At 33.2% G+C, this 22403-nt stretch overlaps 1 protein-coding gene across 1 annotated transcript in view; it reads left to right on the forward strand.

Annotated features, from left to right (window-relative positions):
• Positions 1-298: 298 nt before the first annotated feature.
• Positions 299-22403, forward strand: part of STUB1 (STIP1 homology and U-box containing protein 1) — a 133099-nt gene continuing 110994 nt past the window's right edge. Inside the window, exon 1 of the mRNA XM_071656286.1 lies at positions 299-904. Coding sequence (XP_071512387.1) covers positions 896-904 — 9 coding nt within the window. The 5' untranslated portion in view covers positions 299-895. The remainder of the gene's footprint in view (positions 905-22403) is intronic.

Here is a 22403-nt window from a genome sequence, read left to right on the forward strand (position 1 = left end):
CGCGGCAAAGTTCATTAGTGAACCTGAAGTAAGGTTCATAATGGGATCTTGGATAAACCTTAAGCAAAATTACTAGCTAGGTCCAGCAGTGAACCCGAAGCACGGATTGCACCTGGGTTAATGACTCGTCGTTGTTGAAATGTTGACGGTGCGAACCCGATACTGTCAGGCCGGGTTTCACAGCTGGACATTGGCAAAAAAAAAAAAAGGCTAACGTCAGAATTTACTACTACAAGGAATATATAACCACGTAAAAACAACAAAGTTCAGTTTCTCTTAATTTCACAACTGCATGTGATGCTGTAATCATACATATGGATTCGCCAATAATGAAGTGTACAAATAAGAGATACGTTATTGTGAGGTCTTGCTATTGGTTCATCCTCCGTATCGAAGCACCAGTCGGTGGGCGGGCTAGTTCAGGCGTCATCAATATTGTACTGATGGAAGATTGTCTTATTTACCTGAGTCCTGGAGAACTGTCGTTTGTTAATTTTGCTCTTTAGTTTATCTCATTTATGAATAAAAAGAAAAGTTTGACCTACTACCGTGTAATTGTACCTTGACGATAAGAGGTAGTTAAGAGCAGTCGTTGTCGCCCAGCAAATGTAAACAAAGCATTGTGGCCGATGATTGGTGCAGCTGAAGTCTCCCATAATGCCACCACCGCTGCCGGTACTCCAGATAGAAGTAGGGTTAACGTCAGCTGGACGAGCGGGTCGCGGTGTGTGTTGATCTCTGTGTTTGTCGAGAAGTATATTCAAACTGGGATGCTGTGGGAAACATCTGATCGTGTGGAAGTGTGCAGAGAATACGTATTGACAACAGCCTAAGTGAGAGTAATGTTTGTGCTGGTATTACATCTGCCAGTACCAGGACTCGTGTTCGTTGCAGGATGTGGCAGGTCAGTGATGTGTGGACACGTTGGGCTCGAACTATCTACGTAAATGTCATGTACACTGTGGTAAATATTTAGATAAGTTCTGAGTTTATATGGTGTGAGGAATATTACTATAATGATCATTCATACGTGCCACTCGGAGTTGGACGAATATGTTACGATTTTAAGTAAGAATTGTTAACGTTCGGTCGTATAATGGAATGTTATCCGTGTCTTTGTACCACCACATCCAAAAGGTATTTAAGGGTTATATGTGTATGGGATTATCTAGTTTCATAATTTTGAAGATGCCTATTTCAGCAAGTAGGTTAACATTAACGCCATTATTATAGCTTAGTTTCCTTATAAAGTTTCACAGGTTTTTCTTGAACCTTTACAATACAACTAAACAAGAAATTGTATATTTTTCTTAATTCTGATATATTTTTCTCTCATTTTTCAGGTATGTTTTGTGTATAATATCTTCGTGTGAGGGTCGTCCGTAATACTCGGACATTTCTGTTGATTCATCATGCTAGAATTTCACCCACGTCCAGGTGAGATCCTTCATGTATTCTGGGAAACGTTTATTTTTTTCCGCTTATCCATGAAGGAGTTGATTAAATTTTTACTTGATTTTAGTGTTTCGGTGTTGATTTCCTCCACTAGTCTTTCTGTAGCTGGTTGTCTGGTCATTTGGGTATTTACGCTAATGTTTTTCTAAAAAATTTCTGATCGATCCAGACTTGCTGCATTCAGATCTGGCTTTCAAAGTCATGTAGGACGTCATTATTTTGCGCAGTGCATAAGTTGACTGGAAACGTTACCATTTTCTAATATATACATTTATGTAACGACCAAAGAAAAATAATGCAGTTATCCATGAACGCATTATATTCATGGTGTAGGCTAGGGTCGGCTGGCCAGGGAGCGGCAGCTTGTCGGCTGGGCAGGGAGTGGCAGCTCGTCTACTGGATCGAGTTGAGGTAGGCAAGGGTCGGCTGGCCAGGGAGCGGCAGCTTGTCTACTGGATCTCGGTGAGGTATGGTCAGGTCGGCTGGCCAGGGAGCGGCAGCTTTTCTACTAGATCGCTGTAAGGTAGGCTAGGGTCGGCTGGCCAGGGATCGGCAGCTTGTCTACTGGATCTCGGTGAGGTATGGTAAGGTCGGCTGGCCAGGGAGCGGCAGCTTGTCTACTAGATCGCGGTAAGGTAGGCTACGGTCGGCTGGCCAGTGATCGGCAGCTTGTCTACTGGATCTCGGTGAGGTAGGCAAGGGTCGGCTGGTCAGGGAGCGGCGGCTTGTCTACTGGATCGCGGTGAGGTAGGCTAGGGTCGGCTGGCCAGGGAGCGCCAGCTTGTCTACTGGATCACGGTGAGGTAGGCAAGGGTCGGCTGGACGGGGAGTGGCAGCTCGTCTACTGGATTATATTGAGGTAGGCTAGAGTCGGCTGGCCAGGGAGTGGCAGCTTGTCTACTGGATTGCGTTGAGGTAGGCTAGGGTCGGCTGCCAGGGAGTGGCAGCTCGTCTACTGGATTATATTGAGGTAGGCTGGGGTCGGCTGGCCAGTGAGTGGCAGCTCATCTATTAGAATATATTGAGGTAGGCTAGGGTCGGCTGGCCAGGGAGCGGCAGCTTGTCTAATGGATCGCGGTGAGGTAGGTAAGGGTCGCCTGGCCAGGGGGCGGCAGCTTGTCTACTGGATCGCGGTGAGGTAGGGTAGGGTCGGCTGGCCAGGGAGCGGCAGCTTGTCGGCTGGGCAGGGAGTGGCAGCTCGTCTACTGGATCGAGTTGAGGTAGCAAGGGTCGGCTGGCCAGGGAGCGGCAGCTTGTCTACTGGATTTCGGTGAGGTATGGTAAGGTCGGCTGGCTAGGGAGCGGCAGCTTGTCTACTAGATCGCGGTAAGGTAGGCTAGGGTCGGCTGGCCAGGGAGCGGCAGCTTGTCTACAGGATATCGCTGCAGAAGGTTTTTTCATCACAAAAGATGAATTTCTCCCAAAACTGATGTGGCTTGTCCGCATACTCCAACGCATATTCCACCCTGCTCTCCATGTTTGCCTCACTTAACATAGGTTTTGTTGCTGGTATGCGACCACGTAACCCATCAGAGTGATGTCTGTTTCGGACAGTTTGAGTGGTGCACTGCAGACCAAGAGTATCCCGAATGTTGCTAGCGGGCTTGAAGGGGGCAGCAGCAATGACAGCTGCTATGGCCTAGGGAAAGGATGACATATTGCAAATATAACATGTGATGTGGTTGTTTACATAACATCAAGTGGTCCAGTATACCTATATATGCAACATCATTACCTGATCATCTTCCGGGTTTGTGCAACGTGGGCGCCTACGCCGATGCCTGTTGTCTGTGTTGCCCAACTCTGCCTGTCGGCGAATCCATCGTGCTACGGTTGACCGGTGAATACCAAGACGTCTCCTAATTTCAGAGTCACTCTAGCCCTCATTATGAAGCTGTAGAATAGCTTCATGTGTCGCTTGTGATGTCTCCATGGTAAAATTAGATATACCACAAAAACAACCTTTCGACATTGGCTTGCAGTGAACTATACCCGAGCTGTTTCATTGTTTCAAAAGCATATCGCATGTCTCCTTACATTTCCTGCATGGACACGAAATGGCGGTGTAAGATAACCTTTATGGACTGCCACGAACCCAGATGTGCTATAAAATAATACAATATCAATAGTAAAACATATTCTTCCTAAATTACACCTATACAATATGAAGCTATTGTGTTTACCTCGCATCACATTGAGGTATGCTGCAGCTGCCACATGCGGGGGTTGCCGAATATAGCTGTGTGTGTCTCACAGCTATATTGCACACACCAATTCAAAAGTAGGGGTTCGTACTGCCTTGTATGATGTAATTTTATTGTTGATTATATAATGCCGCTCTTGTGGCACGTAACTTAGCATAGGACTCTGGAAACCTGTGGCTTCCAGGCACGTATACCAACCCTACCGGCATGGTAGAAGAGGTAGGTCAGTGATCATTACAGACGTCTTCATACCCCCTCTGCGCGATAGTTTTTTGTTGTGTGTACGTGTATATATATATATATATATATATATATATATATATATATATATATATATATATATATATATATATGTATATATATATATATATATATATATATATATATATATATATATATATATATATACTCGTTAACAAGATGCCTTGACTAGGGCATTCAGGTGCCCCTGCTGCCTCGGACATCGTATGAAAAATGAATCGACCAAAACAGTTCGCATACTTGTCTTGGAAATTCCCGTCGACAAAGGTTGTTTTGGGAAATACCACATTAAAAGCAGGCCGAGCATATTGCTCAAGTTTTAGTCCGGTCTGTTGACACACTTCTGTTGATGCTGTGTCTATTTATTATTACACGTTAGGGAAGTACTATAAATACATATAGGGTCATTGGAAACCATCGGCGAAATTCCATTTTCTATGGTGAGTGTGGTAAATGGTGATATAGGTTGGTAGTCCTGGCTATGGCCGTCCTCGGAGATGTACTATCTATAATCGCGATAAATATATATTTCCATCGTCGAGGACAAATTTCGTCTCAGTCGTGGTTTACCGTATAAAAACAAACAAGTAAAACATTGTTTAGAGATTGACTGACGTCAGAAGAGTCGGAATATATCATAAACGTGGACGACGTCTGAATCCGAATTGTTACATTGACTCTGACTTGGACGGACTGACATTCAAAATATATACTTTATTATAGAGCAAAAGAAATTTTCCTACATAAACCTTTAGTAACACACGCATGTAGCACGAGTACATGGAATATTAGTAAGTGGATAGTCAAAAATGAGTGTTACAAAACGATAAAAGGCCATGCAAGTCATTTCATTGGATTGAGACAACGCCTTGCCATACAATAAAGCCCCGCTTCTGCTTCGAGATGCCACACGAGCGCGGTCATTCCGAAACCGAAGATGACTATGTTTCTGGTTCATACGTTCATTTCCTGGGTTGTTGTGGTGAGTGACAATATCGCTTTGAGGGTTCCGGGAAGTGTAGTGGTGGAGGAGACTTCAGGAGACTAGAGAAGAGGTAAGGTACTGGTCACTGAGATACTCAGGGTAAAACCCAATTTGCTGAAACAAGTCTTGTGATGGTGGAAAGGTGAGGATATGTGGCCACAGGCGTCAGGTCGCCGGCTCGGTAGCTGCCAGCTGGCTTCGTGCTCCCGGCTCGGAGTGGAATGATGTTTGCATAAACGAAGCTCTTATTTCTAGCCAGGTATGAGTAACATTTGGAGATTAATGGTTGTAACCAATGTAGAGTGAGTGGTGAACCAGAGTTAGGTGTACTTAGTATAATTAGCACAGCTAGAAAATGTAGAAAACCTAAGAACTCTGTAGACAGACACTTCGAAGTATATTACTATTCAGTCAGATGACGGCTTATGATTATTCATCCCGGAATGTGTAACCCGCCATTCACATTATTACAGTTAACATGGTTTTGGTAAATTGGCGGTTTAGCTCATTTGAAAAACTTTTTTTTTTCCTTTGAGATTCCCAACATACAAACAGTAACAGGCCACCGGGTCCTTTTGAAGCTTCATGTTTCCAGGGAAAGAAATTATAAATCGGCTGTAAGAGTTCGCCCCACTGCCAAATAATGCTTATACGTGGCCACTTCATGCGTTCTCACACCAGCAGACCACAAAAATAATGGTATATTTCCATTATGATCATTTACTTCTGGGGATGTTAGGTAAGATTTTTCATAGGCTGTGGTCGGCTTTGCGGGCAGCTACTGCACTGGTCGGCTTTGCGGGCAGCTACTGCACTGGTCGGCTTTGCGGGCAGCTACTGCACTGGGTCACAGTGAGGTAGGCTAGAATAAGCGGGTGAGTGGTGGCTTCTGTACTGGATCATGGCGACGTAAGGTAGCTTCGGTCAGCCGCGAAGCGGTGACTAGTATACAGGATCACGGTGAGGTGGCCTAGAAATGGGCGATGAGAGTTGTGGCTACTTTACTGAGTTATGGTGAGGTAGGCTAGTGTCGGCTGGCCAGGGAGTGGCAGCTCGTCTACTGGATCGCGGTGAGGTAGGCAAGGGTCGGCTGGCCAGGGAGTGGCAGCTTGTCTACTGGATCGCGTTGAGGTAGGCTAGGGTTGGCGGGGTAGGGTGTGGCACCTCGTCTACTGGATCGCGTTTAGGTAGGCTAGGGTTGGCTGGCCAGGGAGCGGTAGCTTGTCTACTGGATCGCTTTCAGGTAGGTAAGGATCGGTTGGCCAGGGAGCGACAGCTCGTCTACTGGATCGCAGTGAGGTAGGCAAGGGTCGGCTGGCCAGGGAGTGGCAGCTTCTCTACTGGATCGCGGTGAGGTAGTCTAGGTCGGCTGGCCTGGGAGTGGCAGCTAGTCTAGTGCATCGCGTTGAGGTAGGCTAGGGTCGGCTGGCCAGGGTATGGCAGCTCGTCTACTGGATCGAGTTGAGGTAGGCAAGGGTCGGTTGGCAAGGGAGTGGCAGCTCGTCTACTGGATCGCGTTGAGTTAGGCAAGGGTCGGCTGGCCAGGGAGGACGTGTTCTTACACTCTGTATTTCAAGTCTGTGTTGCCTGATGTCGTAGCGTCTACTCATCTTTTCGGCAAGTCAGACTTTGCTTAGCACTATGGCAATGTTTCTGTGTATTTTTCCTTGACAAGTGGGACTTCCATGAGCTTTTATTCCGCGTATCAGTACGTAGGAAGGATTACACAGCTCTTACCTAGGATGCCATTTTGGTTTCGTTTAGAATGCCATGATTAGCTCTCTACTTTCAGCCTTTCTATCTTCAGTTACCCTTCACTACTTTCTTCGGATTATTTACATATATCTAAATTTGATTTATGTTTACTAATGTTGATTATATGTGAAGTGCTGCTTCCGGTGACCAAATACGTTCGTTTTTTAACTGTAGTCTTTATAGAGGTGTTTTTCACTCGGTGTAGTGTTTACAAAGGAAGTGATTTTTAAAAATTAAATGCAATATTTTGCTATTTGTCCGTATGTTCAGGGCTGGGATCAGGATAAACATACTGAGAAACGCCAGTCAGGCAAGCCACCACTGCTCCTGAGCTGTGGTAGCCATAACTACATGCGCAGTGACATTGCGCAGGGCAATGTGCAGTCGTACCTGTTCCGACCACAGTCTCGTACAAGCTACTGACCTGTACGGAGCTGTGGCCCTTCTTTCAGAGGTAGGTTGTAGCTATTCCTCCCTGCGTTGTCACTACCCTTACTTAGTTTTCAAGGTTTTTTTTGAAAGTTATTGTTCATCAATATCTTTTATAAGGTTGTTCTATGCAAAATCGATCTTTCATTGACGGGTGTCCGCAGGAGAACTCCGCTTGGCTTTCGTGTGACCGGCTCCGCCTTGAAACTTTTCTGCATAAAACAATTGCCAGATCTTTTTCTTTTTCGGGATAGTTAGTTTTTTTTTCCACTGGGGTGGTTTGGCATTCCAGATTTTGAGGTTAGGCTCCTTTAGGATGGACCTAGGTCAGCCATCCAATGCCCCCGTAGGGGGTAGTGGTGACGGACCATCCATGAAAAAGAAGAAACGCTGAATTTGTGTTGGCCCATACGACCACAGCAACGACTCTTGCCTTCTTCAATCCATTCCTGATCAGGAGGGTTTTTGATGGATGGTCTTGGCATGTTGAAACGATCAGGAAACTGGTTAGTCGACGAAACCGGTGGCGGAACTACTTACGTTGAAGTTCCATATTCATGACGTGGTCTCGATACCCGTTGCCATGAATTCATGCAGGGGAGTCATCCACTGCACTGATGTCATGGATATGTCAGAGGACGACATTGTGAAGGCACTAACAAACGAGGACGTTATCGCTGCCTGGCTCATCACCAAAGTTATCAATGGCCAACGGCGTAGAACTCCCCTGATTAACCTACCCTGCGGGAGAGCTCGGCTACCGGACAATATCTCTATTGCTTACATGTGATGTCAAGTTCATTCCGAATCCCTTACGTTGCTTTAAATGCCAGGAATTTGGCCGCCTCTTAAAGCGTTGCACTCTTTCTGCCAAATGTGGGAGGGAAGTGTGCTAAGTAGGGTCATACCGCTGAGGATTAAAATACAGTCACACAAACCTCATTTGACTAATATCAATCACACGAAACACTCATCTGATTAAAATACAGTCACACAAAACTCATTTGACTAATATCACAGAAAACTCATTTGATTAAAATAGTCACACAAAACTCATTTGATTAAAATACAGTCTCACAAAAGTCATTTGATTAATATCAATCTTACAAAACTCATTTCATTAAAATATAGTCACACAAAACTCATTTCATTAATATGAATGACACAAACCTCAATTGATTGAACTATAGTCACACAAAACTCATTTGATTAAAATACAATCGCACAAAACTCATTTGATTAAAACACATTCACACAATTGATTAATATCAATCACACAAAACTCATTTGATTGAAATATAGTCACACAAACCTCATTTGATTAATATCAATCATAGAAAACTCATTTCATTAAAAGACAGTAACACAAAACTCATTTGATTAATATCAACCACAAAAAACTCATTTGATTAAAATAGTCACACAAAAATCATTCGATTAATATCAACCACACAAAACTAATTTCATTAAAATACAGTCACACAAAACTCATTTGATTAATATCAATCACACAAACCTCAATTCATTGAACTACAGTCACACAAAACTCATTTGATTAATATCAATCACACAAAACTTATTTGATTAAGATACAGTGACACAAAACTAATTTGATTAATATCAACCACACAAAACTTATTTGATTAAAATATAGTCACACAAAACTCATTTAATTATCAATCAAGAAAATTCATTATATTGAAATACAGTCACACAACTCATTTGATTAATATCAATTACACATATCTCATTTTATCAAAATACAGTCACACAAAACTCATATGATTAATATCAATCACACAAACCTCATTTGATTAAAATATAGTCAAAACTCTTTTCATTAAAAAACAGTAACACAAAACTCATTTAATTAATATCAATCACACAAAACTCATTTCATTGAACTACACTCCCACAAAACTCATTTGATTAATGTCAATCACACAAAACTCATTTGATTAGAATACAGTCACACAAAACTCATTTGATTGAAATACAGTCACAAAAAACTCATTTGATTAAAATAGTAACACAAAACTCATTTGATTAATATCAATCTCACAAAACTCATTTGATTAAAATATGGACACAGAAAACTCATTTCATTAATATCGATCACAAAAACCCCAATTGATTGAAGTACAGTCACAACAAACACATTTGATTAGTATCAATCATAAGAAACTCATTTGATAAAAATACAGTCGCACAAAATTCACTTGATTAAAATACATTCACACAATTGATTAATATCAATCACACAAAACTCATTTGATTGAAATATAGTCACACAAATCTCATTTGATTAATATCAATCATAGAAAACTCATTTGATTAAAAAACAGACACACAAAACTCATTTGATTGATATGAATTACACAAAACTCATTTGATTAAAATACAGTCATACAAAAATCATTTGATCAATATCAACCACACAAAACTCATTTGATTAAAATACAGTCACACAAAACTCATTTGACTAATATCAATAACACAAACATCAATTCATTGAACTACAGTCACACAAAACTCATTTGATTAATAACAATCATACAAAACTCATTTGATTAAAATACAGTCACACAAAATTTACTTGATTAATATCAATCACGCAAAACTTATTTGATTACAATAAAGTCACACAAAACTCATTTGATTAATATCAATCACACAAACCTCATTTGATTGAACTACACTCACACAAACCTCATTTGATTGAACTACACTCACACAAAACTCATTTGATTAAAATAGTCACACAAAACTCATTTGATTAAAATACGGTCACACAAAACTCATTTGATTAATATCAATCCCACAAAACTCGTTTCATTAAAATATAGTCACACAAAACTCATTTCATTAATATCAATCACACAAACCTCAATTGATTGAACTATACTCACACAAAATTCATTTGATTAATATCAATCATACGAAACTCATTTGATTAAAATACTGTCACACAAAACTCATTTGATTGAAATAGTCACAAAAAACTCACATGATTAAAATAGTAACACAAAACTAATTTGATTAATATCAATCTCACAAAACTCATTTGATTAAAATATGGTCACAGAAAACTCATTTCATTGATATCGATCACACAAATCTCAATTGATTGAAGTACACTCACAACAAACACAGTTGATTACTATCAATCATAAGAAACTCATTTGATTAAAATACAGTCGCACAAAATTCACTTGATTAGAATACATTCACACAATTGATTAATATCAATCACACAAAACTCATTTGATTGAAATATAGTCACACAAACCTCATTTGATTAATATCAATCATAGAAAACTCATTTGATTAAAAAAAGACACACAAAACTCATTTGATTGATATCAATCACACAAAACTCATTTGATTAAAATACAGTCACAAAAAATCATTTGATCAATATCAACCACACAAAATTCATTTGATTAAAATACAGTCACACAAAACTCATTTGACTAATATCAATAACACAAACATCAATTCATTGAACTACAGTTACACAAAACTCATTTGATTAATAACAATCATACAAAACTCATTTGATTAAAATACAGTCACACAAAATTTACTTGATTAATATCAATCACGCAAAACTTATTTGATTACAATAAAGTCACACAAAACTCATTTGATTAATATCAATCACACAAACCTCATTTGATTGAACTACACTCACACAAACCTCATTTGATTGAACTACACTCACACAAAACTCATTTGATTAAAATACAGTCACACAAAACTCATTTGATTAATATCAATCTCACAAAACTCGTTTCATTAAAATATAGTCACACAAAACTCATTTCATTAATATCAATCACACAAACCTCAATTGATTGAACTATACTCACACAAAATTCATTTGATTAATATCAATCATACGAAACTCATTTGATTAAAATACTGTCACACAAAACTCATTTGATTAAAATACATTCGCACAAGACTCATTTGATTAAAATACATTCACAAAATTGATTAATATCAATCACACAAAACTCATTTCATTCAAATATAGTCACACAAACCTCATTTGATTAATATCAATGATAGAAAATTCATATGATTAAAAGACAGTCACACAAAACTCATTTGATTAATATCAATCACACAAAACTCATTTGATTAAAATAGTCAAACAAAAATCATTCGATTAATATCAACCACGCAAAACTCATTTGATTAAAATACAGTCACACAAAACTCATTTCATTAATATCAATCACACAAACCTCAATTCATTGAACTACAGTCACCCAAAACTCATTTGATTAATATCAATCACACAAAACTTATTTGATTAAGATAGTGACACAAAACTAAATTGATTAATATAAACAAGACAAAACTTATTTGATTAAAATATAGTCACACAGAACTCATTTGATTAATATCAATTACACAAATCTCATTTTATTACAATACAGTCCCACAAAACTCATATGATTAATATCAATCACACAAACCTCATTTGATTAAAATATAATCACAAAAACTTCATTTGATTAATATCAATCACACAAAACTCATTTGATTAATATCAATCACAGAAAACTCATTTGATCAAAATACAGTCACACAAAAATCATTTGATCAATATCAACCAAACAAAACTCATTTGATAAAAATACACACACAAACTCATTTGACTAATATCAATCACAAAAACCTCAATTAATTGAACTACAGTCACACAAAACTCATTTGATTAATATCAATCATACAAAACTATTTTGATTAAAATAGTCACACAAAACTCATATCATTAAAATACAGTCACACAAAACTGATTTCATTAAAAAAAATTCACACAAAACTTATTTGACTAATATCAATCACACAAAACTCATTTGATTAAAATAAAGTCACAAAAACTCATTTGATTAATATCAATCACACAAAACTCATTTGATTAAAATACAGTCACACAAACATCATTTGATTAAAATAGTCACACAAACCTCATTTGACTAATATCAATCACACGAAACACTCATCTGATTAAAATACAGTCACACAAAACTCATTTGACTAATATCACAGAAAACTCATTTGATTAAAATAGTCACACAAAACTCATTTGATTAAAATCATTTGATTAATATCAATCTAAAAAACTCATTTCATTAAAATATAGTCACACAAAACTCATTTCATTAATATGAATGACACAAACCTCAATTGATTGAACTATAGTCACACAAAACTCATTTGATTAAAATACAGTCGCACAAAACTCATTTGATTAAAACACATTCACACAATTGATTAATATCAATCACACAAAACTCATTTGATTGAAATATAGTCACACAAACCTCATTTGATTAATATCAATCATAGAAAACTCATTTCATTAAAAGACAGTAACACAAAACTCATTTGATTAATATCAACCACAAAAAACTCATTTGATTAAAATAGTCACACAAAAATCATTCGATTAATATCAACCACACAAAACTCATTTGATTAAAATACAGTCACACAAAACTCATTTGATTAATATCAATCACACAAACCTCAATTCATTGAACTACAGTCACACAAAACTCATTTGATTAATATCAATCACACAAAACTTATTTGATTAAGATACAGTGACACAAAACTAATTTGATTAATATCAACCACACAAAACTTATTTGATTAAAATATAGTCACACAAAACTCATTTGATTAATATCAATCACACAAACCTCATTTGATTGAACTACACTCACACAAACCTCATTTGATTGAACTACACTCACACAAAACTCATTTGATTAAAATACAGTCACACAAAACTCATTTGATTAAAATACGGTCACACAAAACTCATTTGATTAATATCAATCTCACAAAACTCGTTTCATTAAAATATAGTCACACAAAACTCATTTCATTAATATCAATCACACAAACCTCATTTGATTGAACTACACTCACACAAACCTCATTTGATTAAACTAAACTCACACAAAACTCATTTGATTAAAATACAGTCACACAAAACTCATTTGATTAAAATACGGTCACACAAAACTCATTTGATTAATATCAATCTCACAAAACTCGTTTCATTAAAATATAGTCACACAAAACTCATTTCATTAATATCAATCACACAAACCTCAATTGATTGAACTATACTCACACAAAATTCATTTGATTAACATCAATCATACGAAACTCATTTGATTAAAATACTGTCACACAAAACTCATTTGAGTGAAATAGTCACAAAAAACTCATTTGATTAAAATAGTAACACAAAACTAATTTGATTAATATAAATCTCACAAAACTCATTTGATTAAAATATGGTCACAAAAAACTCATTTCATTGATATCGATCACACAAATATCAATTGATTGAAGTACACTCACAACAAACACAGTTGATTACTATCAATCATAAGAAACTCATTTGATTAAAATACAGTCGCACAAAATTCACTTGATTAAAATACATTCACACAATTGATTAATATCAATCACACAAAACTCATTTGATTGAAATATAGTCACACAAACCTCATTTGATTAATATCAATCATAGAAAACTCATTTGATTAAAAAAAAAGGCACACAAAACTCATTTGATTGATATCAATCACACAAAACTCATTTGATTAAAATACAGTCACAAAAAATCATTTGATCAATATCAACCACACAAAACTCATTTGATTAAAATACAGTCACACAAAACTCATTTGACTAATATCAATAACACAAACCTCAATTCATTGAACTACACTCCGACAAAACTCATTTCATTAATGTCAATCACACAAAACTCATTTGATTAAAATACAGTCACATAAAACTCATTTGATTGAAATAGTCACAAAAAACTCATTTGATTAAAATAGTAACACAAAACTCATTTGATTAATATCAATCTCACAAAACTCGTTTCATTAAAATATAGTCACACAAAACTCATTTCATTAATATCAATCACACAAACCTCAATTGATTGAACTATACTCACACAAAATTCATTTGATTAATATCAATCATACGAAACTCATTTGATTAGAATACTGTCACACAAAACTCATTTGATTGAAATACAGTCACAAAAAACTCATTTGATTAAAATAGTAACACAAAACTAATTTGATTAATATAAATCTCACAAAACTCATTTGATTAAAATATGGTCACAAAAAACTCATTTCATTGATATCGATCACACAAATCTCAATTGATTGAAGTACACTCACAACAAACACAGTTGATTACTATCAATCACAACAAACACAGTTGATTACTATCAATCATAAGAAACTCATTTGATTAAAATACAGTCGCACAAAATTCACTTGATTAGAATACATTCACACAATTCATTATTATCAATCACACAAAATTCATTTGATTGAAATATAGTCACACAAACCTCATTTGATTAATATCAATCATAGAAAACTCATTTGATTAAAAAAAAAGACACACAAAACTCATTTGATTGATATCAATCACACAAAACTCATTTGATTAAAATACAGTCACAAAAAATCATTTGATCAATATCAACCACACAAAACTCATTTGATTAAAATACAGTCACACAAAACTCACTTGACTAATATCAATAACACAAACCTCAATTCATTGAACTACAGTCACACAAAACTCATTTGATTAATAACAATCATACAAAACTCATTTGATTAAAATAGTCACACAAAATTTAATTGATTAATATCAATCACGCAAAACTTATTTGATTACAATAAAGTCACACAAAACTCATTTGATTAATATCATTCACACAAACCTCATTTGATTGAACTACACTCACACAAAACTCATTTGATTAAAATACAGTCACACAAAACTCATTTGATTAAAATACGGTCACACAAAACTCATTTGATTAATATCAATCTCACAAAACTCGTTTCATTAAAATATAGTCACACAAAACTCATTTCATTAATATCAATCACACAAACCTCAATTGATTGAACTATACTCACACAAAATTCATTTGATTAATATCAATCATACGAAACTCATTTGATTAAAATACTGTCACACAAAACTCATTTGATTAAAATACATTCGCACAAGACTCATTTGATTAAAATACATTCACAAAATTGATTAATATCAATCACACAAAATTCATTTGATTGAAATATAGTCACACAAACCTCATTTGATTAATATCAATCATAGAAAACTCATTTGATTAAAAGACAGTCACACAAAACTCATTTGATTAATATCAATCACACAAAACTCATTTGATTAAAATACAGTCACACAAAAATCATTCGATTAATATCAACCACGCAAAACTCATTTGATTAAAATAGTCACACAAAACTCATTTGATTAATATCAATCACACAAACCTCAATTCATTGAACTACAGTCACACAAAACTCATTTGATTAATATCAATCACACAAAACTTATTTGATTAAGATAGTGACACAAAACTCAATTGATTAATATAAACCAGACAAAACTTATTTGATTAAAATATAGTCACACAGAACTCATTTGATTAATATCAATTACACAAATCTCATTTTATTACAATACAGTCCCACAAAACTCATATGATTAATATCAATCACACAAACCTCATTTGATTAAAATATAATCACAAAAACTTCATTTGATTAATATCAATCACACAAAACTCATTTGATTAATATCAATCACACAAAACTCATTTGATCAAAATACAGTCACACAAAAATCATTTGATCAATATCAACCAAACAAAACTCATTTGATTAAAATACAGTCACACAAAACTCATTTGACTAATATCAATCACAAAAACCTCAATTAATTGAACTACAGTCACACAAAACTCATTTGATTAATATCAATCATACAAAACTATTTTGATTAAAATAGTCACACAAAACTCATATCATTAAAATACAGTCACACAAAACTAATTTGATTAAAAAAAATTCACACAAAACTTATTTGACTAATATCAATCACACAAAACTCATTTGATTAAAATAAAGTCACAAAAACTCATTTGATTAATATCAATCACACAAAACTCATTTGATTAAAATACAGTCACACAAACATCATTTGATTAAAATACAGTCACACAAACCTCATTTGACTAATATCAATCACACGAAACACTCATCTGATTAAAATACAGTCACACAAAACTCATTTGACTAATATCACAGAAAACTCATTTGATTAAAATACAGTCACACAAAACTCATTTGATTAAAATACAGTCACACAAAAGTCATTTGATTAATATCAATCTTACAAAACTCATTTCATTAAAATATAGTCACACAAAACTCATTTCATTAATATCAATGAAACAAACCTCAATTGATTGAACTATAGTCACACAAAACTCATTTGATTAAAATACAGTCGCACAAAACTCATTTGATTAAAACACATTCACACAATTGATTAATATCAATCACACAAAACTCATTTGATTGAAATATAGTCACACAAACCTCATTTGATTAATATCAATCATAGAAAACTCATTTCATTAAAAGACAGTAACACAAAACTCATTTGATTAATATCAACCACAAAAAACTCATTTGATTAAATTAGTCACACAAAAATCATTCGATTAATATCAACCACACAAAACTCATTTGATTAAAATACAGTCACACAAAACTCATTTGATTAATATCAATCACACAAACCTCAATTCATTGAACTACAGTCACACAAAACTCATTTGATTAATATCAATCACACAAAACTTATTTGATTAAGATACAGTGACACAAAACTAATTTGATTAATATCAACCACACAAAACTTATTTGATTAAAATATAGTCACACAAAACTCATTTAATTATCAATCAAAAAAATTCATTATATTGAAATACAGTCACACAACTCATTTGATTAATATCAATTACACATATCTCATTTTATCAAAATACAGTCACACAAAACTCATATGATTAATATCAATCACACAAACCTCATTTGATTAAAATATAGTCAAACAAACTTCATTTGATTAATATCAATCACACAAAACTCTTTTCATTAAAAAACAGTAACACAAAACTCATTTAATTAATATCAATCACACAAAACTCATTTCATTGAACTACACTCCCACAAAACTCATTTGATTAATGTCAATCACACAAAACTCATTTGATTAGAATACAGTCACACAAAACTCATTTGATTGAAATACAGTCACAAAAAACTCATTTGATTAAAATAGTAACACAAAACTCATTTGATTAATATCAATCTCACAAAACTCATTTGATTAAAATATGGTCACAGAAAACTCATTTCATTAATATCGATCACACAACACCCCAATTGATTGAAGTACAGTCACAACAAACACATTTGATTAGTATCAATCATAAGAAACTCATTTGATAAAAATACAGTCGCACAAAATTCACTTGATTAAAATACATTCACACAATTGATTAATATTAATCACACAAAACTCATTTGATTGAAATATAGTCACACAAATCTCATTTGATTAATATCAATCATAGAAAACTCATTTGATTAAAAAACAGACACACAAAACTCATTTGATTGATATGAATTACACAAAACTCATTTGATTAAAATACAGTCACACAAAAATCATTTGATCAATATCAACCACACAAAACTCATTTGATTAAAATACAGTCACACAAAACTCATTTGACTAATATCAATAACGCAAACATCAATTCATTGAACTACAGTCACACAAAACTCATTTGATTAATAACAATCATACAAAACTCATTTGATTAAAATACAGTCACTCAAAATTTCTTGATTAATATCAATCACGCAAAACTTATTTGATTACAATAAAGTCACACAAAACTCATTTGATTAACATCAATCACACAAACCTCATTTGATTGAACTACACTCACACAAAACTCATTTGATTAAAATACAGTCACACAAAACTCATTTGATTAATATCAATCTCACAAAACTCGTTTCATTAAAATATAGTCACACAAAACTCATTTCATTAATATCAATAACACAAACCTCAATTGATTGAACTATACTCACACAAAATTCATTTGATTAATATCAATCATACGAAACTCATTTGATTAAAATACTGTCACACAAAACTCATTTGATTGAAATACAGTCACAAAAAACTCATTTGATTCAAATAGTAACACAAAACTAATTTGATTAATGTAAATCTCACAAAACTCATTTGATTAAAATATGGTCACAAAAAACTCATTTCATTGATATCGATCACACAAATCTCAATTGATTGAAGGACACTCACAACAAACACAGTTGATTACTATCAATCATAAGAAACTCATTTGATTAAAATACAGTCGCACAAAATTCACTTGATTAAAATACATTCACACAGTTGATTAATATCAAAAACACAAAACTCATTTGATTGAAATATAGTCACACAAACCTCATTTGATTAATATCAATCATAGAAAACTCATTTGATTAAAAAACAGACACACAAAACTCATTTGATTGATATCAATTACACAAAACTCATTTGATTAAAATACAGTCACAAAAAATCATTTGATCAATATCAACCACACAAAACTCATTTGATTAAAATACAGTCACACAAAACTCATTTGACTAATATCAATAACACAAACCTCAATTCATTGAACTACAGTCACACAAAACTCATTTGATTAATAACAATCATACAAAACTCATTTGATTAAAATACAGTCACACAAAATTTACTTGATTAATATCAATCACGCATAACTTATTTGATTACAATAAAGTCACACAAAGCTCATTTGATTAATATCAATCACACAAACCTCATTTGATTGAACTACACTCACACAAACCTCATTTGATTGAACTACACTCACACAAAACTCATTTGATTAAAATACAGTCACACAAAACTCATTTAATTAATATCAATCACACAAACCTCAATTCATTGAACTACAGTCACATAAAACTCATTTGATTAATATCAATCACACAAAACTTATTTGATTAAGATAGTTACACAAAACTCAATTTATTAATATCAATCACACAAACCTCAATTGATTGAACTATACTCAAACAAAATTCATTTGATTAATATCAATCATACGAAACTCATTTGATTAGAATACTGTCACAAAAAACTCATTTGATTGAAATAGTCACAAAAAACTCATTTGATTAAAATAGTAACACAAAACTAATTTGATTAATATAAATCTCACAAAACTCATTTGATTAGAATATGGTCACAAAAAACTCATTTCATTGATATCGATCACACAAATCTCAACTGATTGAAGTACACTCACAACAAACACAGTTGATTACTATCAATCATAAGAAACTCATTTGATTAAAATACAGTCGCACAAAATTCACTTGATTAGAATACATTCACACAATTGATTAATATCAATCACACAAAACTCATTTGATTGAAATATAGTCACACAAACCTCATTTGATTAATATCAATCATAGAAAACTCATTTGATTAAAAAAAGACACACAAAACTCATTTGATTGATATCAATCACACAAAACTCATTTGATTAAAATAAAGTCACAAAAACTCATTTGATTAATATCAATCACACAAAACTCATTTGATTAAAATACAGTCACACAAACATCATTTTATTAAAATACAGTCACACAAACCTCATTTGACTAATATCAATCACACGAAACACTCATCTGATTAAAATACAGTCACACAAAACTCATTTGACTAATATCACAGAAAACTCATTTGATTAAAATACAGTCACACAAAACTCATTTGATTAAAATAGTCACACAAAAGTCATTTGATTAATATCAATCTTACAAAACTCGTTTCATTAAAATATAGTCACACAAAACTCATTTCATTAGTATCAATGAAACAAACCTCAATTGATTGAACTATAGTCACACAAAACTCATTTGATTAAAATACAGTCGCACAAAACTCATTTGATTAAAACACATTCACACAATTGATTAATATCAATCACACAAAACTCATTTGATTGAAATATAGTCACACAAACCTCATTTGATTAATATCAATCATAGAAAACTCATTTCATTAAAAGACAGTAACACAAAACTCATTTGATTAATATCAACCACAAAAAACTCATTTGATTAAAATAGTCACACAAAAATCATTCGATTAATATCAACCACACAAAACTCATTTGATTAAAATACAGTCACTCAAAACTCATTTGATTAATATCAATCACACAAACCTCAATTCATTGAACAACAGTCACACAAAACTCATTTGATTAATATCAATCACACAAAACTTATTTGATTAAGATACAGTGACACAAAACTAATTTGATTAATATCAACCACACAAAATTTATTTGATTAAAATATAGTCACACAAAACTCATTTAATAATCAATCAAAAAAATTCATTATATTGAAATACAGTCACACAACTCATTTGATTAATATCAATTACACATATCTCATTTTATCAAAATACAGTCACACAAAACTCATATGATTAATATCAATCACACAAACCTCATTTGATTAAAATATAGTCAGACAAACTTCATTTGATTAATATCAATCACACAAAACTCTTTTCATTAAAAAACAGTAACACAAAACTCATTTAATTAATATCAAACACACAAAACTCATTTCATTGAACTACACTCCCACAAAACTCATTTGATTAATGTCAATCACACAAAACTCATTTGATTAGAATACAGTCACACAAAACTCATTTGATTGAAATACAGTCACAAAAAACTCATTTGATTAAAATAGCAACACAAAACTCATTTGATTAATATCAATCTCACAAAACTCATTTGATTAAAATATGGTCACAGAAAACTCATTTCATTAATATCGATCACACAAACCCCAATTGATTGAAGTACAGTCACAACAAACACATTTGATTAGTATCAATCATAAGAAACTCATTTGATAAAAATACAGTCGCACAAAATTCACTTGATTAAAATACATTCACACAATTGATTAATATCAATCACACAAAACTCATTTGATTGAAATATAGTCACACAAATCTCATTTGATTAATATCAATCATAGAAAACTCAGTTGATTAAAAAACAGACACACAAAACTCATTTGATTGATATGAATTTCACAAAACTCATTTGATTAAAATACAGTCACACAAAAATCATTTGATCAATATCAACCACACAAAACTCATTTGATTAAAATAGTCACACAAACATCATTTGATTAAAATACAGTCACACAAACCTCATTTGACTAATATCAATCACACGAAACACTCATCTGATTAAAATACAGTCACAAAAAACTCATTTGACTAATATCACAGAAAACTCATTTGATTAAAATACAGTCACACAAAACTCATTTGATTAAAATACAGTCACACAAAAGTCATTTGATTAATATCAATCTTACAAAACTCATTTCATTAAAATATAGTCACACAAAACTCATTTCATTAATATCAATGAAACAAACCTCAATTGATTGAACTATAGTCACACAAAACTCATTTGATTAAAATACAGTCGCACAAAACTCATTTGATTAAAACACATTCACACAATTGATTAATATCAATCACACAAAACTCATTTGATTGAAATATAGTCACACAAACCTCATTTGATTAATATCAATCATAGAAAACTCATTTCATTAAAAGACAGTAACACAAAACTCATTTGATTAATATCAACCACAAAAAACTCATTTGATTAAAATAGTCACACAAAAATCATTCAATTAATATCAACCACACAAAACTCATTTGATTAAAATACAGTCACACAAAACTCATTTGATTAATATCAATCACACAAACCTCAATTCATTGAACTACAGTCACACAAAACTCATTTGATTAATATCAATCACACAAAACTTATTTGATTAAGATACAGTGACACAAAACTAATTTGATTAATATCAACCACACAAAACTTATTTGATTAAAATATAGTCACACAAAACTCATTTAATTATCAATCAAAAAAATTCATTATATTGAAATACAGTCACACAACTCATTTGATTAATATCAATTACACATATCTCATTTTATCAAAATGCAGTCACACAAAACTCATATGATTAATATTAATCACACAAACCTCATTTGATTAAAATATAGTCAAACAAACTTCATTTGATTAATATCAATCACACAAAACTCTTTTCATTAAAAAAGTAACACTAAACTCATTTAATTAATATCAATCACACAAAACTCATTTCATTGAACTACACTCCCACAAAACTCATTTGATTAAGGTCAATCACACAAAACTCATT

Source organism: Panulirus ornatus, chromosome 62 (genome assembly GCF_036320965.1).
Source record: "Panulirus ornatus isolate Po-2019 chromosome 62, ASM3632096v1, whole genome shotgun sequence".
Taxonomy (NCBI): Eukaryota; Metazoa; Arthropoda; class Malacostraca; order Decapoda; family Palinuridae; genus Panulirus; species Panulirus ornatus.